Source organism: the organism of the source record quoted next, assembly GCF_019968955.1.
Source record: "MAG: Porospora cf. gigantea A chromosome Unknown PgA_NODE_235_length_27262_cov_348.366, whole genome shotgun sequence".
Taxonomy (NCBI): Eukaryota; Apicomplexa; class Conoidasida; order Eugregarinorida; family Porosporidae; genus Porospora; species Porospora cf. gigantea A.
In genome coordinates this window covers 1-25,191 of record NW_027151524.1, presented here as the reverse complement: position 1 = coordinate 25,191, position 25,191 = coordinate 1, and the positions used below count along the sequence as shown (strand labels likewise).

General features: G+C 55.4%; 7 protein-coding genes across 21 annotated transcripts; 4 read left to right on the top strand and 3 right to left on the bottom strand.

Moving 5' to 3' along the window:
• Nucleotides 1-228: 228 nt before the first annotated feature.
• KVP18_000139 (uncharacterized protein) lies at nt 229-1,251 on the top strand (the record flags this gene model as incomplete). 3 transcript variants are annotated; one of them, XM_067951022.1, is made up of 5 exons in its annotated part: nt 229-484; nt 511-837; nt 866-1,065; nt 1,094-1,133; nt 1,163-1,251. In XM_067951022.1, 5 exons carry the CDS (start codon nt 229-231, stop codon nt 1,249-1,251), a joined length of 912 nt encoding a protein of 303 aa, XP_067811261.1. The 3 variants fall into 3 exon arrangements, with proteins under 3 accessions (XP_067811261.1, XP_067811263.1, XP_067811262.1); XM_067951024.1 differs by lacking the exons at nt 229-484; nt 1,094-1,133; nt 1,163-1,251 and having other exon boundaries at nt 537-872; XM_067951023.1 differs by lacking the exons at nt 229-484; nt 511-837; nt 1,163-1,251 and having other exon boundaries at nt 883-1,137.
• A 1-nt stretch (nt 1,252) lies between these two features.
• On the bottom strand, nt 1,253-3,149 carry KVP18_000137 (uncharacterized protein; the record flags this gene model as incomplete). Of its 3 annotated transcripts, XM_067950998.1 has the most annotated exons (4): nt 1,253-1,483; nt 1,512-2,070; nt 2,099-2,329; nt 2,356-2,801. In XM_067950998.1, the coding sequence occupies 4 exons, from the start codon at nt 2,799-2,801 to the stop codon at nt 1,253-1,255; spliced, it is 1,467 nt and encodes a 488-aa protein (XP_067811258.1).
• A 22-nt stretch (nt 3,150-3,171) lies between these two features.
• Nucleotides 3,172-3,639, top strand: KVP18_000142 (uncharacterized protein; the record flags this gene model as incomplete). Its single annotated transcript, XM_067951034.1, has 1 exon — nt 3,172-3,639. The coding sequence occupies one exon, from the start codon at nt 3,172-3,174 to the stop codon at nt 3,637-3,639; it is 468 nt and encodes a 155-aa protein (XP_067811268.1).
• Nucleotides 3,640-3,801: 162 nt separating this feature from the next.
• On the top strand, nt 3,802-4,797 carry KVP18_000136 (uncharacterized protein; the record flags this gene model as incomplete). Its single annotated transcript, XM_067950981.1, has 1 exon — nt 3,802-4,797. One exon carries the CDS (start codon nt 3,802-3,804, stop codon nt 4,795-4,797), a length of 996 nt encoding a protein of 331 aa, XP_067811256.1.
• Nucleotides 4,798-4,865: 68 nt separating this feature from the next.
• KVP18_000141 (uncharacterized protein) lies at nt 4,866-6,428 on the top strand (the record flags this gene model as incomplete). Of its 2 annotated transcripts, XM_067951033.1 has the most annotated exons (2): nt 4,866-6,322; nt 6,352-6,406. In XM_067951033.1, the coding sequence occupies 2 exons, from the start codon at nt 4,866-4,868 to the stop codon at nt 6,404-6,406; spliced, it is 1,512 nt and encodes a 503-aa protein (XP_067811267.1). The 2 variants fall into 2 exon arrangements, with proteins under 2 accessions (XP_067811267.1, XP_067811266.1); XM_067951032.1 differs by having other exon boundaries at nt 4,866-6,428.
• A 10-nt stretch (nt 6,429-6,438) lies between these two features.
• On the bottom strand, nt 6,439-17,827 carry KVP18_000134 (uncharacterized protein; the record flags this gene model as incomplete). 6 transcript variants are annotated; one of them, XM_067950958.1, is made up of 10 exons in its annotated part: nt 6,439-8,679; nt 8,708-9,820; nt 9,850-10,880; nt 10,909-13,221; nt 13,248-13,370; nt 13,400-14,715; nt 14,744-16,735; nt 16,764-17,161; nt 17,190-17,597; nt 17,624-17,827. In XM_067950958.1, 10 exons carry the CDS (start codon nt 17,825-17,827, stop codon nt 6,439-6,441), a joined length of 11,139 nt encoding a protein of 3,712 aa, XP_067811248.1. The 6 variants fall into 6 exon arrangements, with proteins under 6 accessions (XP_067811248.1, XP_067811246.1, XP_067811249.1 ...); XM_067950959.1 differs by lacking the exons at nt 6,439-8,679; nt 13,248-13,370; nt 13,400-14,715; ... (2 more) ...; nt 17,190-17,597; nt 17,624-17,827 and having other exon boundaries at nt 8,696-9,820; nt 10,909-13,174; XM_067950955.1 differs by lacking the exons at nt 6,439-8,679; nt 8,708-9,820; nt 9,850-10,880; ... (1 more) ...; nt 17,190-17,597; nt 17,624-17,827 and having other exon boundaries at nt 13,326-14,715; nt 16,764-17,050.
• A 38-nt stretch (nt 17,828-17,865) lies between these two features.
• On the bottom strand, nt 17,866-25,191 carry KVP18_000135 (uncharacterized protein; the record flags this gene model as incomplete). 5 transcript variants are annotated; one of them, XM_067950973.1, is made up of 3 exons in its annotated part: nt 17,866-19,960; nt 19,989-20,477; nt 20,504-20,514. In XM_067950973.1, 3 exons carry the CDS (start codon nt 20,512-20,514, stop codon nt 17,866-17,868), a joined length of 2,595 nt encoding a protein of 864 aa, XP_067811253.1. The 5 variants fall into 5 exon arrangements, with proteins under 5 accessions (XP_067811253.1, XP_067811255.1, XP_067811251.1 ...); XM_067950972.1 differs by lacking the exons at nt 17,866-19,960; nt 19,989-20,477; nt 20,504-20,514 and adding exons at nt 20,617-21,028; nt 21,056-24,242; nt 24,284-25,191; XM_067950971.1 differs by lacking the exon at nt 17,866-19,960 and adding an exon at nt 20,621-20,949 and having other exon boundaries at nt 19,985-20,522.

The following is a 25,191-nucleotide window of genomic DNA, read 5'->3' as shown; positions in this document are numbered from 1 at the left end:
TGTTTCTGGAAGCAGTCTGGGTCTACCTGGACGAACGTACAATCTCTGCAGCTGGACAACCCCATCTGGGAACTGTCGTGGTCTGTTACGGGTGTTATTTTAGCAGTCGCCCATGGTGAGGAGCAGTGTCTAGTAAGAAAATCCCGCGCCTTGGATTCGTGGGAAGTTATGGAGAGTGGCGTGCCGAGTGAATGATGTACTAAAATTACCTTCGGTATTTCTGCCGGTATGCGTCATTTCATAATAGTTGGCGCTGCACACGCATTGAGACTGCATTCAGAAGGCTTTTTTAGTGGCCTGGGATCGGGTTTAAAGCAGACAGCTGGGGTTGCTGCCACGATCGCCAAAGTCGCTGCACCAACACCAGCCCAAGCTGCACAAACCACAGCAGCTCCGTTGTCGGCTGAGGAAGCGGAGCGACAAGAGCAGGATAAGAAGAACCAGCTTAGCGCAGCCGACTTGGCAACAGTGCAGAATAATGCAAGTGAGCAGGTGGTGAGGCATATATAGCCAAACTGGAATCTGAAAGCAACAGGATGGAGGCTGGAATCCACGCGTTAGAGCCTTCAGTGGAGGAGGCGGAGGGGTCAGTTGATGATCTACAAGAGCAGGGACTTCTCGCCGACGACAAGAAGTCGTCAGTTCTTCCCAAGATAAGCGACCTCAGCAAGGTCACGCTAGGCAAGCAGGATGGCTTGGAAGCGCCGATCGTATTCGTCGAGGCTCCTGCGCAGCCTTTTGGGAATCCGCCTCCTGCCGACGGGTGCCCAGACCGGGCGCCCAGTCTGGCCGAGCACATGACTAAGCACAAGAAGGAGCATGCGTCGAAACTTAGAGGTGGGTTCTGGCCGTGTATGGAACGCAGCTGCTGAGCGAGAAGGCATGAAAGCGGCCAAGGGGATTAAGACTGTGGAAGAGGCCACCACAGCGATTCAGGAGGCAGAGCAAGAGCTTGCAGGAAAGAAGGAGGAGCAGAAGACCATGTTAGACGAGTTGAGGGGGTTGGAAAAGGAGTTGGCTGGAGGAGCCGACGTGAAGGACCAGCACCACGAGCTGAAACTGACGGTGAGGGAAAGGTTGCCATTTCATACAGGAACGTCACCTGAACACGGATATAGCGGGCCTTCGCTTCAGTAAGCAGCTGCAGAGTCCGGTTACGCAGAACTATCCCACCTAAAGAAACGGCGAGACATACTTGAAGAAAAAGAATCTGTGGAGCAGGCAGCAGACGAAGTAGACTCGACAATGTAGGTCACGTCGCCAAGCTCTCAGCCATAGTCTTCATGTCCAGCTTCAGCCTCATATTTTCCAACTGCAACTCGTAGAACAGTCGTTCCCATTCGTCGGCAGAGACACGAGGTGTCACCCGTTGGGAGAACAGGCCCGATGGACGCGTTTGGGGGATTTGGAATACTTCCTCCTTGCTCAGCGCGTATTTTTTTACCAAGAAGGCAACGACGGCTCGTTTTTCCTGGATCTCGCGCTGTATCAGCTGGCCAAGAGTGGCTCACTCGCAGTCTCGCCTCGAGGGAGCCGTCCTGGGGCGGAGGGAGCCGTTCGAACACCAGAACCTCGCTGCTTTCGCTGGTGCGTCGGGAAAGTGACCTCCTCAACTCGCTGAGTTCGTTGGTGATGCGAGTGTTCTCGAGCTCCTTCTCCTCAAGACAAGCTTGCAGTTCCTGAATCACGACTTGCAGACCTCGAAGCTCCTGCTTCAGCTGCTGGGCGCTAGAGGCAGAGGTGAGGTCCACCTCAGCCTCTATCCATAGGTCCAGTGTGTCCTCTCGCCTAAGGTCTTTGGGAGGGTCAGCTAGGGGCTCAGGCATACAGATTTCGGCGTCGGCCGAAGTTTGAGATCTAATCAGGGACAGCTCTTGACTCAAGCCTTGGAAAGCGCATCTCCATTCGTATGCCATACCTGCTGCAGTTGCAGCTTCGTCTAAACTCAACTTCTGCTGGTCAGCCTCCAGTTCCAGCTGAGCGCACTTACGCCTGAGCTCGCCCACACAGATGCCGAAACCGCGAAGATCCTCATTCTCCTTCTGCACCTCCAACAGGGACCAGTTCAGGCTGCATGCCCCCCACAGGCAAGTCTCACTGTTCCAGCTGCTGGGTTTGCCTTTTTAGCCGTTCCTCCAACTTCTTGATGATCTTGTCTTTCTTATTCAGTAAGCACGTTTGCTCTTTTATGGTCCGTTTTTTGCTGATGGCTTCCTCTTCCAACCGTTCACATTTCTGGAGAAGGTTCAAATCGTTGGATGGAGGCGCGACCAGGCCATTCTCGAGATTCCTCTGGTGGCCCAATTTCTCACGTAAAAGAGCAGCCTGCCTTTGAGTATTCCTCCAAAGTCTCACTCTTCGTGCGCAATGACCGTTTGCATTCGTTCCTCCTCCACACAACGAGCCATGTCCACCACTCGCTGACGCAGACTAACCTCTCTGTCAAGCTCCTCCTCCATCTGTGCTTTCTCGTCCGTCAACCTTGCGACCTTCGCGAACAAGCTCTCCCTCTCTTGCAAAAGCCGTTCGAGTGATTCCCTTTGGATGGCCGCGTCACGGTCGACTTCGGAGTTGAACCCGAACCCCCGAAGTAATCGGTTGGCCTGCCCCGATACTGACACCATGTCGGTCTGAAGCCGAACGCATCGCTCTTCCAACACTCCATTCGCAGTGCGCAGCTCCAGTATCCGCCGAGTCATCCCCAGATGCTCCGCGTCGCTGACGACCCGAAGTCCCTGCCGCTTAAGGTCCGCGGCCTGTGCGGACTCCGTCTGTCGCTCCTCCAACATGGCCACCAGCATCTTGTGGGGTCGAGCGTGCTCTACATATCTGCACTCAGCTTTCAGGTCGCAAGCTGGAGGTGGCTCCCCCACTTCCGACAGGCCAGGGAGCTCGTCGCAATCCACGGGAGTGAGGGATTCTACTGTAGTGTCGATAGGCGTTACTGGTACTGGAGAATCAGGACAACATGGTCTCACTAGTGCGCAGGCTTTTGTCTGGTTGAATAATGACGACGGTGCAAAGTTCAACGACCTCCACGACCCAATAAGGTTCGCCGACATAGTAGCCACATCCGTTCCAATACACTGCTTGATGTCGACTGCTGGAGGATTTTGCGACCTTCGCTTCGGTAGTCTTTTCTTCGCCATACACTAAGATAAAGTCGGATTAATGTTCCCTTCTATGGACGATGAACAGTTTGGCGACATGCTAGCGCAGTTGCCGCCTGTCGTGTACGGACACGGGGTGCCAGTGGACACTGACGTATCTCGATGGATGACGCTGTATCCGGCTTACGTCGACAGCACTAAATCGCGACCTGAGGGCCGTCGAGTAGGACGCGAAGACGCTGTGGCCGAACCGACATCGCAGGAGGTTGCAGAGGCCTTGGAAGAATTAGGCGCGCCTCACGTGTGGGAGAACAAACACTATTCCCGAGACGTTCTGCAAGAGGGGCGATGCCGAGTAGACGTAACCAGGATGGCACTAAACATGACTGGGAATAAGAAGCGAGCGCTGCTGCGTGAAATAGGTCAGAAGATTTTGGTGCTGCGGGCTGTGAGGGAGGCAGAAGCCGAAGAAGCTGCGAAGCGCAAGTCAGCACCGAAGTCCAAGTCCAAAAAAAAGAGACGTGACTAATTCGCGAAAAGTCGTATGACAGTGATAATCGATGTCGGATCTGGCTTTATTAAAGCGGGTGTCGAAACTGACGAAACACCCAGATGTGTGTTTCCGACGTTGGTAGGACGACCACGGAGACGCTATGCTCACCTCTACCCCGGGGAGCCTTCCTTTGTGGGAATGGATGCCGTGAGACTCCGAAATCACATCTCCTTCGCTCACCCTGTGGACCACGGCCATGTTGACGACTGGCTGGACATGGAGGACATCTGGAGCCACATATACCTGCAGGAGCTGGCGATCGAGGACCAGAGCCAACAATCTGTTCTTGTCACAGTCCCGCCTCGGGTATCCAGGGTACACAAGCAGAACCTATTAGAGACGTTCTTTGAATCTCACGATGCGCCCGAAGTCTCGCTAGGAGTGCAAGGGCACTTGGCGCTGTATTCGCATGGAATAACCACGGGCTTAGTGGTTGACGTCGGCGAAGGTGTTACGCAAGCAGTCCCGACCATCCTGGGATGGCACGACAGCCATTCTCAGCAGCGGTCGGATTTCGGTGGCTGCGAACTGACGATGTACCTTCAAAAGTTGTTGTGTGATCGGGGTTACAAACTGACTACGAGGGACGATTACGAGTATGTCAGAATCATTAAAGAGAACCTCTGCTTCGTGTCACCCAACCCCGTTGAAGAGGACCCTACCTCATTGCGTGCTGAATGGCAGCTGCCCGACGGCGTGGCTCTAAGCTCTGGGCAGTCAACCATTGAGCTTGATGGGGAGCGATTCTACGCGGCTGAACCGCTGTTCGAGCCTCGTATCGTCCAACGTGAGTGTCCCGCTCTGACGGAGATCATATGGCAAGCTGTCAATGGGGTGGCGATGGACCACCGAAAAGACATGCTAGAGAACATCGTCTTGACTGGAGGCACCACTCTTCTCCCTGGACTACAAGAGCGGATAGCTAAGGAGCTGCGACTGACTGCGCCCGAACAGGCGCGGGGCATAGTAAAGGTATCAGGTCACGAAGGGGAGAAAAGGCTGTTTGCTGTATGGCAAGGCGCCCGGATCTACTGCGAGCCTGGCATCAGAGACGCACACTCGTCGAGATGGGTGTCGCGTGCGGAGTGGGAAGAAGAAGGGGCCAACGTCGTAGCAAGGAAGTTGCGCGAGTGAACGTAGTTTTTTATGAATGCTGTGAATGCATCATTGTCGCCACGATACTCCCAAATAAGTAAATAACCATGTCTGCTCTAGACTCACGAGACCCGATGTTCGACTCTATGGATGGGTCACTCCCCTCACGCACCGGCTTTGACGATCGCCACGAGATGGTCACTACAAACTCCACAGATCTCAGCCGTCTCCCACGTGTGGCACAGATGGGGCTGAAAGAATTTGTTACCAAGATCACTCCTCTCATCCGAGAGTACTTCGTCTCTCGCAACGATGAGATTGTTTTTGAGAGTCTCAAAGAGATGGACTCGCCTCACTTTCACGACATGTTCGCTCTGAAGCTAATCCGCATGAGCTTTGACCAGAGCGATCAAGTTCAGGTTCAGGTGCGAGCTCTTCTGACTTTGCTGCATGACGCGAAGCTTATTCGGTCGGACCAGCTGCTGCGGGTTTTCGAAAAGCTCGTACAATCCTGTGAGGACCTGGCGCTGGATGTTCCGGATGTCCCTGACCGGCTAGTCACCTTTGTGGAGGACGCGTGCAGTGACGCGGTGTTGCCGGAGGCCTTTGTGTCCAAGCTACCAGAGGATTTCTTCAAGATGATCAGCCCTGCCCTTAGGGCTGCCAACCCTATGATAGACAGCCAGCAAGACAAACTGCACTCCTACAAGGTGGCGTGCCAAGAATTTTTCAGCAAAGACAACGACTTCTTCCACTGTGCGACCGGCCGAGACGCTGCAGATCTCTCCGAGGTGTTCCTAACACAAGAAGCTACAAACCCTCTCTTTCGGCATGAATTCATCCGAATCCTGATTTGCATGGCGATATCGAAGCCCCGCCGTACCAAAGACATTGCGGCTCACACACTGACGCTGCTGATGGAGAAGGACTTGATCACCACACTTGACTTGGAGGTGGCTTTTGCCCGGCTGATAGGCCGTGTGGAGGATTTACGTCTTGACGACCCTGACGCGTCTCTTGTAATCTCCAAGTTCCTAGCGAAGGCCATTGTGGACGACGTTGTGCATCCTGGAATTGTTTGGGACTACTACCGCCTCCACCTGGGCGGTCGCGAGGGCATGGATGTGTTGACAACCGTCCGACGGTGGTTGGTTGATGAGCGCGTTACCCCCTTGGGGCTAGAGGAGCGACAGAAACCGCTTCTTATCGAGCGGTTTGGTAAGATCTTTGAGGATGGGTATGACCCCGCGGTTATGCCGGCGGCCCAGTTCAGAGGGCAGCTCCGAGACAGGATTTTCGCGTACTACGACGACGGGGAGCTTGACGAGACTGCTGATCACATAATTTCACTGGACCTCTCTACTGAGCAACGTGCAGAGTTGGTTCGTCGGGTGCTGGCGTTTTCCCAGGAGCGCACAGAGAAGGAGGAGCGCCTTTCGTTGGCCCTACTGTGTGGGCTGGTACGCAGTGAGACGCTCAGCAATAAAGATGTATCTGCCGGCGTGCTTCAGCTAAAGGACATGATGTCAGAGATCATCTTGGACTGCCCTAGGGCACAGGAGAGGTGGGTGATGACGGTCATTGAACACGCAGAATACCCAAACTCTTGCAGGCTTTGGAAGCAATGGGTCTTTATAACTCCATGTGAATTTGAACGTCATACTCTCTAATTGCTCTCGCTCATACTCTCCAACCTGTCTCACTCAGTATTGAGACCTGGGCTGCTGTTGCACGTGCCTTAGTCAGAGCGGCCATGACTGCCTGGATGGTGGCTGGATCCTCTGCCGGCACGTGCCTAAAGCTTCGACCCAGCTCGTCCTCTTCCAGTTCGATCAGTACTCCATTGCTGCGGGCGTAGACCGTTTTGATATTGGATACCTTTAGTCTCCAGAAGACCTTCGCACGGCCATTGGCCCGTTTTTCCAGCGTTGTAGGCGAATCGTTGCTTTCGGAGAAAGGCGTGTTGGTGTGTACCTGACCAGCCACCACCATTATCGATTCCGTCTGCTTTGCGGGTTGCGCCCTGTTGGCCTTCTGCTGGCCTGTGTCCGTCGACAGGCCGTTGCACATGTCAAAGAAGTAGATCGTACGCGGGTAGATGCAGAGAGCGAGAAACTGCGGGCTCCTCATGTTTTCCCAGCTTAGCAGGGGGATGTAGGTTACGAGGTTCCGGTAGCGATTGTTCCCTAGAGTTTCACGAATACGTGCTTCGAGGAGGACGTATGGACGTACCACTCCTAGGTCCCCCCACAGCATACGGGGGGGACGCCTTCTGGTCACCCGGTTCTTATTGGCGTCCGATCCTATGGCCTGAAGTTCGTGTCTGAGACCTGAAACCACGTCCGATATGGCCTGGCCGAACTTATCAACCGGTTTGACGAGCGTTCCGACCACCCCCTTCCCAAGACCTTTGAAGAAGCCGCTGATACCGTCTCGGTTGGCGCCGCTGACAGGTTTCCTGACCACGTCCATCAAGGACATCAATCCCTCAGATACCTCCGACCCCGCGGATTTGACACCGTCCTTCAGGCTCTGGTTCCCGCGATTCACACGCTCTCGTTGGCGTTGGTTGATATACTTCGAATCGAAGGTAAGGTTGGAGAACATAGATCCCACCCCTTCAACCACAGTGTCTGTGGCCTGTAGTCCCATCCCGAACGTGCCCCGCAGGAAATCTACAGGCATCTGTGGAATCGACACGAGCGACGAGTATCCCAGCAGGGTGCCTACAGATGCCAACACCTCCTTCTGGTAGTTGTCACGTATGGTCTCGAGCAGCTGAGGAAAGGTTCCTACCACGAGATCCTCAGGCTTCCACACGAACCGTTCAAACTCCAGTGGTGCCGCTCTGAGCTCGAGAGTGTTGTTGAGCACCAAAATCTGAAGGCCTATCCGAATCACGTCTCCTAGAATCGGCAGCTGGTCAAGGTTGAAAGAGCACCAAGTGCTGACTGCGATCGGCGACAGAGTCAAACGGTCGATGTAGAACAGCAGCTGGTCCGCTGGCGGCTGGAAGTTAACATCCAGCGGTGCGTCAGTCCAGTCGTTCAGGACCTCTGCAGCTCGTAGAACGTAGGTGGAGCTGCGACGTACATCCTTAGCGCGGGAAACATCTTTGAACCATTCCGTAAGGCTTGAGAGCGTTTGCTGGTCGAAATCAAGCTCTATCGTGTCCATCTCCAGCGTCAGGCTGGAGATGTACACGTTCCGCGAGGTGGGTTGCTTGCGTTCGCAAGTCAGCACGAGCGCTTGCTGTTCCAAGGAGTCGGGCCTTTGTTTTGGTTTTGGTAATACAAGTTCTTCCGCCCCCAGAGTTGATAGGGGGCCCGTCGGCAAAGAACCATCCAATCTCTCGCGTCGAACCCCAGTGCCTGCGTTACACAGAAGCACTGACCTGGTGAAGGTATTTTGCATGTCGGCTTGGAAGTCCAAGAGCTTGAATTTCAGCGTCTGAATGTCCTCAGACGAAAGAACGTGTCCCGCCAGTTGCGTGAGCTCTACATACACCACTTCTTGGCTTTGCTTCTCAGAGATCAGGCTCACTCCGATTTGGACGATGGAGATATCGAGTTTGTACGACGATTGCCGAATCACCTCCAAATAAGCCGGGCGTGTAACAGGCAACGGAAGGCACATAGTGCTCTCCCCAACAGGCTTTCGACGAAGGAAGGAGACACCCCGGTCTATGACTTTCAGACGCGTCCCGCTCATCTGGACATGTTGGAAGTTGAGCTCTTTGGGTGTTACATAGATGAGGTGGATGTCACCACGGAATTCATGGCTGACCGTCACCGCTGAGTAAATGCTTCCGCCTTCCACTTTGATATCAGTGCTCTCCATGCTCTTATTCACTCGGTGGAAGACAATCCGGCCGTTTCGAGGTGCTGACTCGGTCTCCGAGATCCAGATGCGGAACTCGATCTGCGTCAACAATCGGCTACAAGCTCACCCCTCGGTCCTGCTGACCTTCTGGGTCCCCCCAGCAGACATAGGAACTGGTCATGGGCAGGATGCAGAAGTACAACGAGTCAGCTGACCGGTCAAGTCGCACCGACTCGCCACAAGGCGACTTGGGGTGGCGGAAGGTGAACCCACAAGGATTGGCAGCCTCACGGTCTTTAGTAAAGGTACGTACGAAAGTGCTAAGCCCATAGCAATAGTTGGATACTATCACCGTGCGAGGAATGAATGTGGAATTGTCAACTGTCGGAGGGGCCGTCGGAAGAAGAATGCTCCGGGCATCGGGTTCGGGTTCCGTCATGAAAGGGTAGAAGCTGGTCAGAGAGTCGCTCTTGTATTGGGCAGTGCCTGCGGGAGCCAGACCAGGCCCTGGACTTACTCGCAGAGACTCCAGATCCTTAATCGTCAACGATCGCAAGCCCCTTTCCGAGGCGACCTCTATAAAGAAGGCTCGCGCTAGCCCAGTCTCCAGGTTCACGAGCCCAACCACTGGAGTCCCGATGAGCAGTACGGGGCTAATAGGCTGCGACCACGTTAAGTTGGCGCCTCGGATCGTGAACTGGAATGTGGGGTACCTCCTGAAATAGGCGTTGCCGTCCTTGTCTACGGTCGCATATTGCTGTGCCCTCGTCCACTGCAGGGCAGCAGATGAGTTCGGAACGAGCCCTGGCGGCAGCTGAGCGTCTCCCATGAGCCGTAGCAGGATCGTACCGTTAGGCACTCTATTCGTAACCAGGATGTTTGGAATGAGCGAGGTCACCTTGCAGTTCTGACCTGCGGTGTCTCCCTCATGGATCTTCTGCGTATGCAGCGAGAAGCTGTGTAGCGTTTCCGGCGGGATAACAGTGTGGCACTCCCGGAAGCCCTCCTGGATTGGGATGGACGCCGAGAAGCTTTTGGGTTCGCGACGTTCGGCGTCCACGGCGCCTGCCGTCTTGTCTAGCGTCAGCGGAATACGGAAGTCCACCTCGGAGTCCGTTACTGGAAGCCCAAGGACGAATACGTTGTCGAACTGTGGGAACTGCACCACCTTCTTGAAAGGCCGAATCTGCTTGCCAGTCCGGTCAACAAACCATTTGGGAGCGCTGATCGTCACCGCTAGCTGCATCCATATTACCGTCTGCGACTTACCATGCTGCTTCCGCTAAGACAAGCCACCTTCACGTTTCTGTGGACCTGCGTTGACATGGTGAACTCGCCGTGCCCATAGTTTTGCTGGTTGCGGACGCCAAGGAAGAAGGAGGAGGCGGATTGGTCGTCTGCGGGCGGTGCTTTCACCACGAAGATGGGCGACCACACGCAGTTGGTGACGACGTGCTGGGGGAGGCGCACTCGTAAATGGGCTTCCACGGTGGCGAGGACGCTGGTTTGGTTGCGTTTCTTGCCGCTCTGCACCTGAACCTCTCGCGGGACGTAGTTGAAGGCGATCATGCTGCTGAGAGGTGGCAGACAGTAAGTTGTGGGAGAGGTCATCATCGGTTTCGCGGTGACATTCTGTTTCGGGGACAGCGCCTCCAACTCCAGCGGCATCGGAGAAGCGTTTACCAGCGTCAGTGCCGGATAGAGGGTCAAATCCGTAACTATTGCCTCCGACGGGGGACTTCTCTTCTTTTCAGAGACATTCGCTAAGAGACAGCAAGAGGACTGGGCCGGATCCCGATCAAACCCTGGGAACTCGCATTTCACCGTGGAGGTGACTGACTGCTGAGAGTCGGATTCCATATATGTGCAGATAGGACTGCTCCAGCCTGCGGTAGTGTCGTATGGCTCAACGAAAAATCCAACTTCGGGGTCCGGCACGTCCGCGTGCTTACTCTGTCTGAACCACATGTCGGAGGAACACCACCGAGCTGGGCGCACGGTCATTCTTACATAGTTGTCTTCTACGAATGCCGATTGGGGGACTGAGTACATGTACCCCGAGGGTAGGAATCCCGTGAAAGGACCTTCCACATCACGATCGAGTTGCTCGTCGGTGAAATTCGTATTGGAGCTCCTCGGATAGAATGACCTTTGAGGATCCACATCCACTACCTCTGAGACCGTTTCGATGGGCACCATCCGACCTCCCTTGTCTAGGATCATGATCGGTTCGTTGTCGGTGTTGAGAAACATTATCTGAATAGGAACGAATGATCGATTGAAGACGCGTACGCCAGTGGCTGTGTGGCATCCCCCACTCCCACTTACTGATGAGGAACAGCTTGTACGTCGGGTGCGGGGAGAGGACCTCCCCGACGACCTGATGAATTACAGCCCCATTCCCTCTAGCAGAGGCAAACCGCAACGCCTTGGAGGAGGCGCCTTCGTGGTAACCCTCAATCACCGAGGCAGGCAGGCATGACGATTCAGTGGACAACACTGACATCTTCGAAAATGGAGGAGTCAGCAGTGCGCTGGAAACTCGGTCGAGTGATACGATATTCGCTTGGCTTTTAGCTGGCACATTCTCGAAGAGGGGAGGGGGAGCGTCAACGTACGTCACTCTGGAGTGGCGCTTAGCCATCATTGCCCTTTCCACCTCAAGCCGACGCTTTTCGTACTCTTCACCCTCCAGCCCCTCCAGATGCTGCGCTACCTCATTAAACGGGGGCACCACCAGGCACATGGTTAAGTGGTTGGGGCGCCCCTCACCTGTCATCAGTGAGTCCAAATCGTGAATGTTTCCGGAGGGTTGCAGAGTGACGAAGCCCTCGAGATGTTTGCAATCCGACTCCTCAGTCACCGAGAACATGTGAATCCGGAGCCCAGAAAGGTTGATAGCTCGGAAGCTGGGACCCGTCGTGAAGTTATCGACACGCCCGGAGCTCTTGGAGGGGCTTAACGTCGGAGCATTGTCCAGAGGACGCTTATTCAGCTTGAAGAACTCTCCGTGCGTTGCTAGGTGCAGGTGAATACCTCGAGGCTTGAGGTGGGTCCTGCTCTTCTTCGTGGGAGTCGGAGGGCGACGTAGGTCATCCAATAGCTTCGGAATGAAGTACGACACCAGCTTCACAAACGATGGAGTGATGTTGATCAGTATCGGAGTACTCGCTCTGAAGGTGACGTCCCTCGCAGGAGGACGCGTGGGTTTGCCGTCTGGCCGTTTCACTACCAAGAGATGCCTCATATCCGGAGATCGTCGAGTGTGCGTGAAGCTGAACTCCACCTTCTCCATACATGGCTCCCACTCACTGGACCTACTATTGAGGTATTCCACGTCAGCGAGGACTCGGTCGAAGTCGTACAGCGTGGTGCGAGGTCCCCAGGCAACAGAAAATCGGTTCATCTCGAGCCTCGACCTGACCACAGGGTTGACTGTGACGGCGTCGTCGAGCACAACAAAGACCACGGATGGCATCTTAAAGTCGAAGCGGTAGCAGCGCAGCACTTTGAGCCCAACCTGGCGTGCCTGATCTGGATTTCCGACAGGCTCCGAGCTCGCGCCAACAGCCGGCAGCGTGGCAACCGATGAAGAGGGCACGCCTGGAGTAGAAGAGCATTCGGGTGACTGCGCTGTGAGGAGCTCAGCGACGTCGTCGACGGTTACGATGGTGGGCGCCGTCAGGCCGCCGCTGACTGAAGGCGTGTCAGAGGCGAAGGTAGTCAACGCCTTCAGCAGGATTCCCAGGTCAACCGTGCAGAGGCGGACACGGAAGGCGTCCATGACCAGAGATACGCGGAGCAGGTTTACCAGGTTACTCTGTCGGTCGTGAGCCGCGATGCCCATGGTTGAGTACTCCAGGGCGCTCCACTTTACTGGCATGTCGTACCCAGCGTTGGAGGTTTGGAACCGCTCACGTCGCAAATCCGAAGACGGAGCCGACGACAGGGAGCAGGGCTCGCCTCGCGGCTGTGTTTGGGCCTGCGCCGGCGAACTGATGGTGGTGGAGTGACCGCAACCCTTCACGTTAACCGACTCGGACAGTACCACTTGTGAGGACGGAACCACGACTGCTGAGCGACACTCGCCAGAGCTGGCCACGACATCCAGGCGACATATACGTGTGTTCTCTAGGTCGATGCGATGGTAGACTAACCGCCCGTAAACATCCATCATGAGGGTGAATCCAAAGTCGCAATGAAGCTGGATTACTGGTGCCTCGAGATTGGAGTTGGAGGTATAGAGACGGAAGACGCCTGAGAAAATGCTAACGTCCATAATGAACGGCACCGCCGCAGGGAGGATGTCGCGGATCTGTACGTCAACGCTGTTCAAGCACGGAGGAGGCTTCGGGAAGTTGCGCATTGTCGATTGCTGCCAGCACGAGAGCACCCAATCTACAAGATCGAGCGTGAAGACCATCAACACGCCCACGACAGGCTCAACCACGTCCAGTTTAATGAATGTTCCAACCGTCGACCCCCATAGACATATTCTGACTGCGGACCCGCGGGGTGCAGGAGCCTCCCGAAAGTGGCGCAGAAACTTACACGAGTCCGGCAGCCACCCGAAGCAAGGGGGGACGAGCACCATGTTGGCGTAGAGCTCCCTTTGCAGCTCGGTGGGTGTGACGGGAGATTCTGTGTTATGGGGCACAGAAGCTCACTCATTGGCCGGTCAGCGGTGTGGTCTCCCTGCGAAGTGAGGAAGGTGGAGTAGAGGTTTTGGGCCTGCCGTTTATCCTCTACATAGACGGAAGCGCCCGACAGTGTGAACGCATACGTAGTGTCTGTATGAGGGAGGGTACGTGCATCTCACAGAGGTAGTGAGTTTGGACATCCACTAGAATTCCGATCTTGTCAATGATCAGTTCTCCGACAGGTCGTTGCCCATCGGCCAGAGCAAGCAGGCGGACGGATGGCACCATCATGTTGACGGAGTAGCGCGTCGGGGGTGTTTTGCAGATCAATTCCGGGTCGGGAAGCGGACCTGTGGTGCGTTGGTTGGCGCTGGGATCGTAGTTGGCTCCTGTGAAATTCTCGTTGATTACGTTCAGCAGCATTGTCACCGACTCCCTCGGAAGGCTCAACTGCCACTCCGTGCTGATCAAGTCCACACAGTACAGGTCGCCGCGCGCCACGACAGTCATGCTCATAACGACCTCGTTCAACAGACGAGTGTCTGCAATCGACACTGAAAGGCCGTTGATGTTGAGTAACGTAAATGGCACCAGAGTCCCTTCATCCATACGAATCGCGTTGCCGCATTGCAGGGTGCCGAGGTCGAGCTCCATATAGGGGTGCTGCAGAAGTTCTGGTTGCGCGGTTTGCTTGGTGGTGGCGAACCCAAACCCGCAAATCGTTGCAGTCTCCTGCTCAGGCTTCTTGTTGGGGTACAGAGCCCTCCATTGGGGGATAACCTCCGGTTTACGCGGTAGAACGAAGCAGGGTGACGCAACTGTGATCTCGTAGAGAATGTACTTAGGCGTGAGCTGAGCGATATTCCGCGCTTGCTGGTATCCGGACACCACGAAGGCGTCTAGGAAGCCGTCCTGGAGGTAAGTCAGAATGGACATCGTGTCGGCGTGCGAGTAGATCCACACCACTTGGGAGAACGACCCTCGGACCGCGCTGGAAAGATAGCTATGGGCGGTCGAGTAGACTTTCACGTCGAAATGAACGAAGGACTTCGACGAGGCCTGCCGAGGTGAAACTATGCACCGCCCGTGGTGGTGGACAGAAAACCAGTCGACGTTAATGTTGCAGAGCATTTCGCCAGTGGTGAATTGTCGAGCTCGGACTGACAGGTCCTGCACCGTCATACGCAACCGAGCCGTGTCTTCTGACCAGAAGCTCATGCAGAGGGAGGTGAACTGCACAGAGAGGCTGAGAAGGCATTCCTCAGGCAGCTCCTCAGCTTCGAGGGGGGGAAGTGGCTTGTTTGCATCTAGACCCATAGCCAATTCTGGCGAGTCTACCAAAGGAGCTTGCGCCATGGTGACGACTTCCTCAATTTCCAGCGGGGCTGCGTCTACGAGCGCAACTCGCAAAGCATGACCTAATGCCACGCAGTCTTCGACGACTGCCAGATCCCAGAACACCTCCACTGGTGAGAAGACGACGAGTACCTCCGTGCTGCGTTAACGGAATTCTCAATACTCACTGTTGGACTGCTCCTCGAGTTGCAGGTGTGTGAGTCACGTTCACTCGAAGGGAGTCCTCGATGTACTCCTGCGCCTCGAAGAACTCATCCTCCTCTGGCAAGCTCTCATGAGAGGCAAACTGCGATTGGAAGTGACGATACACGCTCCCGGGGTGGGTGAAGGTGGGGTCGGTATTGTGTAGGGAGACGACCAGCACAGTTTCCATGGCAGGATTGATCAGCAGCCAGCGATCTTCGTGTAGCGAGACCTGTAGAGAACCGTCATTGTGCTTTGCCACGTCGCACTTCAGGCCGTACATTTTGAACTGCACATGCTCCACGAGGGCGTCGTCATACAGGCAGACTTCCAAATTTTGAATGGAGAACTCGGCGCTGACTGCGTTAGTTTGGGAGACTGGGCCCGTGAGGCCAGCGAGGTACTGGGGGTCCTTGGCGTCGGGACCTGGCCGCGTCTGCTCCGAGGACCAGGGCGCAAAGATGCGAGGCACACCTCGCAGAGCAGTGATGGCGGCAGGCGACAATGAGGCTCTGAGTTCCTTGATGCTCCAGCGGAGATTCAAAGAGACGCCGGGCGCACAACGGCCGTTGAGTGTCATGCTGATGGGCTCTATAACGGCGAGCGGCGGTAGGTTGCGAGGGATGATCTGCACCGAGGTCTGGCTCAGCTCCACCGCAAAGTCCATGTCATCTAGACAGGCATTCGGGCTTGTCGTAAGGCGACACACGCCAAGTGATATCTTCGTGGCCGACCCGTCCCTTAGGCGGACGTCCACCACAGGCCCCGAAAGGTCCACGTTGAGGTAGATGTACGCCTTGGACTCGTGATTGCGGAGAAGTTTCACCGCCCGCTCCTGCAAGTCCTCGTAGAACAGCGTGTTCTCCAGAGCGTCTACACGTAAGGCGGCCTCCTCCGCAACACGCTGGTCCGTGTCCGCGTCAGTGTCCTCGAGTGTGAAAAACTGCGAGGCGTCGAGCGACTGGAATGCGCTCATACTGGACATCACACTGAAAAGGGCAGTTGGGGAGGCCGGGTTTTTGGGGGCTGGCGGGATGAGATCCGCTAGCGTCATCATGACGTCCTCGGTGATCTTGCACGTGAGAGGTGGAAGTGTCAGGGCCACACTAAACCGAGTTTCGTTTGACGCCAGAGCATCTGAAGTGACGGAGATGTTGGCCGTGCCTGGCTGTAATTGCACTAGTGGCTCGTTTAGCAGGGTTAACTCAAGAGTCTCCATTTGAGCCCTGAACGACCAGTCCTCCTGAAGTCCTTTGGTTCGGCCTACCCGGAACACAACCTGGCTGTGAGTGCCGGTAACCGTGAAGCCGATGATAGGCTTTCCGAACCGCGGAAGCCGCAACGAAGGTGTGCGGGTGAGAGCTGCAACGTCCAGCGTTGTCGCCACCGTCGGCGCGGCAGAACCAGGAGGAGACTCCTCAGTGGCTACGCGTGATACGCCAGCCGACGTGGGAACGCTGTAGCTTAAGCGGCGCCCTCTGCATGCATCGGATGCCTGCAGCCAGGAGGGAGGGGCCGTGTAAGATCCTTCCTCTAAAATGAACACTGCGAAGCTCTCCAGCGAAAACGAGAGGTCCACACGTTTGGGTCCCTCCGAAACGTGTTCAACGAAGTCCACCTCCTTCAGAGCCTCGTCGTAGACGAAGTCTAGTTCCGCTGGTGTCAGTGAGGCCGAGTTCTGCGCGGATGGTAGCCACGTGAACCACCCTCTTTGTTCCGGCTGCTGGCGACGCGCAACCTTCTCGAGTGCTTGCCGGACGCGGTACTGCCACAACGCAAGGTTTCTAACGCCCACGACATCTAGCAGGGCGCGGAGTCGAGCCTCCTCCGTGGACAGCAGCGGCTCATTCTCAGGATCCAATTCGGAGCGCAGACGCTTAGCGAAGAGAGTGGAAAACTCGTCCTGGGTGGCGGCAATGCCTTCTGGAGTCAGGTTGACGAGATATGCCTTCCGAAGCAGCAGTGCCTGCTCAGATCTGTCTCACATGAACCCTTCGTTCCTACGTTTTGGCTCGCTCACTCTCCCGATAGAGCAGCACCAGCTGCTTGAATTGGAAGTCGGATAGATTCAATCCCGAGTATTGCGTTTGAAAATCGACATGCATGGTGTAGTAGGCCTTTACAGCGTCAAAGTTGACTTGCAAGGATACCGTCAGCGGCAGAAGAACGGGCACCACCCAGCAGTTGTCGTGGCCTATCATCACCTTCTCCGGAGTGTTGGCGGTTCCCAGCCCTTTCGCGATACGTAACGTCTCGTGGCTCGTATCCAGCTGGGAAAGTAACAAGGACATCAAGTCCTCCGTCACCTTTTCACGATCGCTGCTGCTAGACAGCAGCGTTGCCAGAATATCCCCGAAGGCGCCAGGACCTTCTGGATGTCGGCCAGCAAAGATAGACAAATCCTGGGTAAGGGAAGTTACGGTGCCCCACCTCACTACAGAGGAGTTTAAATAATTGCTGCGTAGATGTCTCAGCTTCATCTTTCGGTCTCCATCGTTCGTCTGTGGACTTGATCTCCAGAGACTCAAAGTGGGCTCCGATGAGTAACCCTGACGAGTCATCCAGGTAAACGAAAGTAACATCTGACACGTCGAGCTGGGTATCCATCATGAAACGATTGGCAAGGGACAGGGCCCAGCCTGTCTGGTTCGAGTCCGCCTCCCGCTCCGCCAGCTTTTTCTCTCTGAACTGGACTCGCATGTCTTTAGCGATCCGAGCCCTAACAAGGGTCTCCGCTACGGATTCCTCAGCCGACGATCTCGGTCTGCAAATCACTTGTAGACCCTCTATTCGAAGTTGAATCGCATACTGCCGGCGAACCCAAAGATGCCAGTTGATCTGTATGGAAGCCCTCACGTCCCCACGTGCAGTGTTAGCCGGTCAACTTTCCCAAACACCATCTCTGCAGGCAAGCCTAGCACCTGGGCTAGCTCACGCTTGCATATGAGATTCGAAAGTTCGAGGTGGCCTTTGAGTATTCCAACATTGATGTTGTTTGTGTCTGCCAGCCCATCGAAGTAGGGGGACACGTAGCTTGACAGCAACTTGGCTGCGATGGCTTCCCACATTGATTGATTTCGGGAAATAAGTCTTGGAGCACGAATCACTAAAACGCATCGACCCAATTCTCGTCGATGGGCTCGTCGCCTTCCACTGCTTCGATGCTCTCATCCTCTTCATGCTCGGACTCGCTCTGGTAGTTCTCCTGGTCGTCGGCGTAGACCTCCTGCACAGGCACCAGAGGCGGCTCCAGCTGCCTGCCAAGCAGTGCGTCCCAGTCGAAGCCTGAAAAGAACGCGTGACTCTTGATGTCTTTGGCTCCCCCCAGACTGCATCCCATACGGAACTCAGGGAGACGACATAGCAGCCCCTTGATCAGCTGAACGCCAGCCTCGTCTTGGACGAACGATGGGAATGTGATTTTGGCCGTGAGGATGCTTTTGAAGATGCCCATGTCGTCGTCATCGGAGGAGTCGAAGGGTAAGGGTCCACAGAGAAACTCATACATCATGATGCCCAGTGACCAAATATCAGCGGCTTGCGTATACCCCTTGCCCAGCACCACCTCCGGAGCCATGTACTGTGGCGTTCCAACGAGTGTGTAAGACCTATCATATATCTTCTTGGCGCATCCAAAGTCGATCAGCTTAATGAATCCCTGACAATCTAGCAGCACGTTCTCAGGTTTCAGATCGCGGAAGGCGATGTTCCTCTCGTGGAGATACTCGATCGCAAGCAAGATGGAACCTGTGTAGAATTGAGCCTTGGGCCTATCGAGGATCTCGAGCACGCGCATGGCGTCGTAGAGCTCCCCTCCCGTCGCGAGTTCCGTGAGGAAGTAAATGAACTTCTCATCCTTGAATGTGCGTACCAGCCTAACGATAAATGGATGGTCGTTTTCAGACATAAGCTCTCTTTCACGACTGATCTGGTTTTGCTGTCGAAGTTTGATGACCATCTCCTTCTTCACACACTTCAGTGCGTAGCGCGAGCCAGTAGGTCTGTGGCGGACAAGCTTCACCGTCCCAAAGGTGCCACGCCCTGCAACGCGTACAGTGTCCAGGTCGGAGAACACTATGCGCGTATCCTGCAGCCTGATACGCTCCTCCAGATGCGATAGCATAGGTCCTCGCATGATTGACAGAAACACCTCCTTGTCCACTACCCACAAATCCGTCGATGCCGCCACGGCCACGATCGTAGCGGTGCGGGGTTCGTCGTAGAGCAGGGCTCGTTCGCCAAAGTAGTCATTCTTACCCATCGTTCGGAGCTTCTGACCGTTCTTCAGAACAATAACTTCACCACCCCGAATGATAAAGAATCGGCTACCCACCTCTCCTTCGGTGATGATGACATCATCCTTCCGGTAGGAGGCCTCCTTGAATGCCTTCACGAACGAGTAGATTTGCATCTGACTCAGGTACCGAAAGATGTACATCTTCCGAATGAGTTGGATCTTCCGGTTGAACTCAAAGGTCTCATCTACGTCGCTGCTACCCAAGCACGCTGCCAGCGCTCCTTGGGTCAACAGCGCGAGCTTGCAGGCCGAAATAGAGTCTACACGATGCATGAACGGCTTGTGGGGGCTGAGAACGTACTCTCCTCCGAACGGCATGCCCCGCTCGCGCCGCCCTACCAATCGGCCCTCCAGCGAGACGAGCACGCTACCCTCCAGCACTATGAAGCACCGGACTCCCCTCCCGCGCAACTCGCGGTCGACGATGGTATAGTTCTCTGGGAAGTCCTTGATAACCGTCGCCTTCAGCAGCGAATCCATCTGGTCGGATGTGAATTGGGAAAACACAGGACTATTCTGCAAAGCGATGACTTCCATGTTGCGAAAAAGCACGTGTTGAAGGCTGCCTAAAACAGTGCGAAGTAGGTCCCTGCCTATGCAGAGACAAGAAACATGGCCAATGCTGGTGATGGATGCTGATCGCGGCTCATCGTAGAGCAGAGCGCGCTCTCCAAAGTAGTCACCCTTCTTCAACTCTCTAACGAGTTTGCCATCGATGGACACGCGCGTCTCTCCTTCTTTAATAATGTAGAGTTGGTCGCCTGCTTCTCCCTCTGTGATGATATTCACGTTGGCCTTAAAGGTCTCTAGAACCAGAGCGTTGGTTATCATTGACTTCTGACTGTCCGTGAGCATCTCAAATAGCCGGATGCTCTCCAGAAACTGCCGGTTCTCTGCGAAGTTTCTGAGTTCCGTTTCAGCCCGCCACTCACTTGCTGCTCAGCTGCTTCAAGATATTCCGAAAGGTTGTCCGTTGCACGCCCCACACTCCCCCCTTCGTGAGAGCCTTTACGGTGGCGCTACGAGGCGTGTTGTGAATGAGAGCGATCTCACCAAACGCCTTGCCCTTCTTCATACAGTTTATCGCCTTGCCGTTGATAGAGACTTCAAACTTTCCCGAGTCAATGATAAAGAAATAGGATCCAAGACTTCCCTGCTGACAGACAACATCGCCCAAAATGAATACGAAGTACTCCATTGCGTCGCAAAGGGCCAAGATCTCAGGTTCCTTCAGCGTGGAGCAGACAAGATTCCCTCGTAGCCCTGACATGATCAAATTCCGGTCTGACTGTGTCTTTTTCCGCTTGGTTTTGTGACTGTCAATCTCGAGTTCTTGGCCAACGACGCCCTCATCGAGAATCTGCTGGTATCGACCGTCATGTTTCTCCTTTGTCGGCTCCGTATCGATCTTCGCGTCGGTGCTGTGTTGAAGTCTACCGCCTCTCACCTCGGTGGCATGAGCAAGTCTGAGTCAATTAATAACAACAATTAAGGATTGGTCGCTACGCACGCAGCTGTCAAACCCCAACGAGAGTTTAGCCAGTTACACATATCACTCCATCACCTATCTCCTCTAGAATGGTGCCTTCGGTTCCGCATGTCCGCTTGCTGCGATCGGTGACTTTCTTCTTTGTAGCGGCTACGATTCCTAAAGCCTTTTTCCTTCCACCAGTTAATCAGGTTCTTGCACAACGCTTCCCGCTGGGTCCACATCTGAAAGCAATCAAAGCCGATATAGATGGAGTCTTGATATACCTTCGGCCGGTGCGCCAGGTCTTCTGGGGACTGGGGTGGAACGCAGACCAGGACCGCCCTTACGCGCATGCTCTCTGGTGGGTGGCTGGAGTCCAGACAGAGCCCCCAGAGAATCCGGGCTGACGAGGAGCTCACCATCGCACATTGCTGCTTCTGCTGTTCTACCAGACTGTCTGCTAGCGCGGGAGGAGTCACGCAGGCAACGAAGTTCTTGTGTCTGTGTGACCAAATCCCTCAATCTCACCGTTTGAGTTCGTCCAGATTCGTCAGAAGACAGCTCGAGTAGGCTTCTAAGATTTCGTCAAGCGATTTGTACACCGTGGGATCGTCTCCGAGCCAGAGCTCCCGTCCGACGCCACCAGTCTCATACCGATCCTCACGTATCTGCACGAGCTTGTACGTGAAGGGATCATTATTCGTTTTGATGAGGATGCAGAGTTTTGCTTTGGAGTCAGCGCAAAACCATGTGCATCCCACATCAAGGTCGGGGCTTCTGAGAGACTCGATTGCCTTCGGCAGGACCATCCGGCAAAAAGCTGGGTGGTTTACCACGCGATGCCGTTTGCTTGCGGCCATCTCTGACGAGACCTGAAGCGCTCGGATCGCCGCCCTCGACGCGTATGTTACGTCGAAGGCCCATAATGCTGACATCTCCGCCGCCGACGCGACATGTGGTCGGAGACATGAGAGGTTGAACTCCTCCCGAGTTCGAGCGGTGGAGATGTTCGCCTTGAACTCGGGCACAGAGGCAGTGCGACCCTCACTCGTCCTGCCCAACGTAGGGTCGCACATGAAGGTCTCTGACATCAGGTAGGGCGGGCTGACTTCCACAAGACGGCAGGGCAGGACGACGCCCTCAGGCAGGTCTGGCTCGCGGTCGCGGCTCAGTGGGAAGTCTCGTAGTGCGTCGTAGTAGTCCGCCACCTTCACTGGAAAGAAGTGCGGCATGAGTGAGGCAGTCATACTCCTCTCGTACGCGCTCTTCACCTTGATGTACGACTCAGCGCACTTGTCGAAGGATTCTAGGGCTTCACCAAGGCAGTCCGCAAAGACCATGTGCTGGGACTGCGGTCGCCACGACCAGCGTGTCCTGCGGAAGGGGGACTGTAGCTCGGACTTAACGAACTGCAGGTACGGCAACATGCGAGGACTGCCTCGCTCCTGGAGTATGCGGGCGTAGGCGTCCAGGTCCAAGTCGTCCAGAGGCTCGCTGTTCTCCAGGATGTCACGGATAGGATCGCTACTATCAGGATCGCAGGCGTCTCGGCACATCTTCGAGGCGACGGCCGCGCTTTCGATGGGGTGGATCCGGCAACGGTCGATCAGAGGCTCATCCTCGCCTCCGTTGATGATGAAACTCGACGCGGCGTTGAAGAAAACGTTTTCGCCCAAACATGCGACGTTTTCGTCAGCGTCCTCAGCGTTGCCCAGCAGAAGACTTTTTCGTTGAGTGACATAATGATAGGCCACCTTCGAGAGCAGCTCCTGCGCCTTCCTCGGCCCTAGCCCAGGCACGAACTGGAGCAGGACCTGCTTGAACTGAGCCTGCCGCAGGCTGGCGAGGTCGACTCCAGTACGGGCCACCATGGACACCACTACGTGGCACATCTCCTCTGCAAGCTTGTCCCTTGGGACGGCAGACTGAAGTGGGTGCAGAGGGAGGTCAACCAGCCGATTTCGTTGCGGATTCGAGTCCCACAGGGACAGGATCGTCTCCAGTGGCCACTGCAGGTGTCTCGCCACCGCGATAGCGTAGAGCTGCTCCACAGTGTAGTTGCCTTTTTCCTCCGTGGAGAACATCTGGCTGTTTACACTTAGCTTGGGAACGTCGCTCAGACTCCACACCACGTCGAACTGAAACTTCTTCTGTTTTATTCTCGCCCTAGCCACGACGGCCGACTCGAAGACTTCGACAGTCTTGTGGTACTCCGAGCACATCACTGCCACGACGTCGGGGTGCGTGCGCGGATTCTTCATGAATTTGACTAGTCGATTCATGTCCAGTTGTGAGTGTTTAAGGTCGTTGACATCCTGCTGGCGCTCCGAGCGCATGGAGCTAGCGTCCTTGGCGTATGCTTGAGGACCACGGGGCTCAGCGTTGGGGTCCAGCCAACGACTTGCCGGCAGCAAGTAGTCCAGCTCGAACGACGTCTGCATGACACCTTTACGGTCGATGAGGACGACGTGGATACGGTTGGTTTCCGTTTCAGGAACCATCACGCAGACCTTGGGCGATTGCACTCGCTCTACGTCCTCACTTTCCTCATCGTCGGTGAAGTCCTCTGAGCCCGAGTCCTCCTCGTCCTCACTATCGAGTTGGCGGAACATGGATCCGTCGATTCGGGCGTACGGAGCCACGTTCATACGCCAATGCAGCTCGCGATGACAGAGCTTCGTGACGTGTAACACTGCCTTCTTCAGAAGCAACGCCTTGGCCTCTCGTCGGAACACTGGCAGCATCTCCTTCTCGAGCAGCCGCTTCACAATCATCGTTTGCGCATCTCCCCAGCCGGGTCCCGGCACGCAGTAGAATGAGACAATCAGATCCGTGAGGCGAGCGACCTCACGCGCGTCTTCACGGTCACTGAGACTTTGCTCATCAGCCACGGTTGCCTTGTCCTTCGTGGACAGCGACTGGATGCGGTTCTTGTACTCCGCCAATTCCACCTGTGGTGGGTGCCAAGGAGGAGGGCTGCTGGCATCACAAGGGTGAACAGTGATAGAGCCGTAGCCCTTCTCCTCACAATGCTGCATCCACAGGTAGAGTTCCTTCGCCTTGTGCAGCTCCCTCTCGAAGTCCAGGATCTGACGTCGGTACGCTACGTCTGACGTCGACTCCTGTGCCGGAGTGTCCCACTGAGGCAAAGTAGGATGAAGAAGGGACCTCAGTGACTTCCTAAACACTCGCATCGCCTGCCATGTATCCTTGGAGGGATCTATGGTTGCCTCTCCCTTCGTCGTCGTGGTAAACGAGACGCAACAGATGTCACGGAAGTGAGATCGTAGCGACTGTCGGACTCGTGGGCGCACTGCCAATCGGCGTGCCTCACTTATGATCATAGCGTCGAAGACACGAGCTTCCGTGTCAAAAGGACCTGTAATGAACTGACGACACCAGCCCTGTACTGCCTCCATATTCCTACCCGGCAGCTGCGGTGCGTCAGGTGCGTAATGGGGCATATGTCCGTCAAACCGGCTGGATGGCCGCAGGGCCACTTCCAGGTTGGCCTCGAAGCACTCGGGAGAGAGGAGGTAAGGCTGCCAGGCCTCGTGCACATTGCAACGGTCAGCGGCAGCGATGACGTTCACGTTGCTAGGGGCCCGCCTTTTCTTGCGCCCAGTGGCAGTGACTGCAGCCTGGTCTTGAGGTTGGTTCAGCAGCTGGTCATACTGCAGAACCACTCTAACGTCGTCGACATCCTCCTCAGTGTCTGGGAATAGTAAGTACTGTGAGTAGATACGGCAAGCCTACCGAAGGTCTCAGACAGCCCAATATTCGGGCGTAGCGCTCGTAGCTGCTGGCAGATGTGCGAGTAAGAGTCGTGTAATCGGTGCCACTCAGCATCCAGCTCGTAAGTCTTCCAGATGCTGTCTTCTGTGAGTGGGGGCATCAGAAGGTGACCCTTATGCATCACGATGACAGGCACCTCTAAGAACTGCTTGAGGATAAGGTCCAGTACGAGTAGTACTTTTTCCTGCACATCTTGAGCGACACTCTTGTTTTCAGGAAGATATGTAACGACGTCGCCAAAAGCGGCCTCGTAGCGTTGGCGTACTAATTCTTGATCGAAGATTTCAGGCATAGCTTCCTGCAACCTTCTACTGATCCACTGAGCTTCCTGTTGCATAGACGCTGAGGTCATCTCCAGGTTTCTGTGTGCGAACCGCCTCTGGTATCGCTCAGGCATGTCCTTCGATCTGATCTGCACATCAGACTCCAAGAGAAACTCCTTCGCCAACTCTGCTGGGTCAGCCAGCATCTTACTGGTACCCTCGTCGGCTGCGGACCTCGTCTCCAGAGCATCCATATCCTCAGCGCTGCCCACAGAATGCCCAAGCATCACGAACACTCTGCGTAAGTCCCCGAAAAGTGACTCTACAAGCGCCATGGACTCCGAAGAGATGCCAGCGGCAGGATCTCCGTAGTGCATCTGGCTGTCACCCTCCAACCACACGTCTCCCTTCTCTGCGAAGTCCTCGTCGCCGGCGAAGAGCTCTGCGCCATCTTCAGAGTCTGAGTCGCGCTTCTTCAACCGACCTCTGCTTTTCACGGGCGCTGACGTTTCCGCGTTCTCTCGGATAAGGTCCAGGTCGTCATCATCCAGGTCATCCGCCAGGCTGCCGGAGTCGTCACTGAGGCAGTCACCCTCGTCATCGACG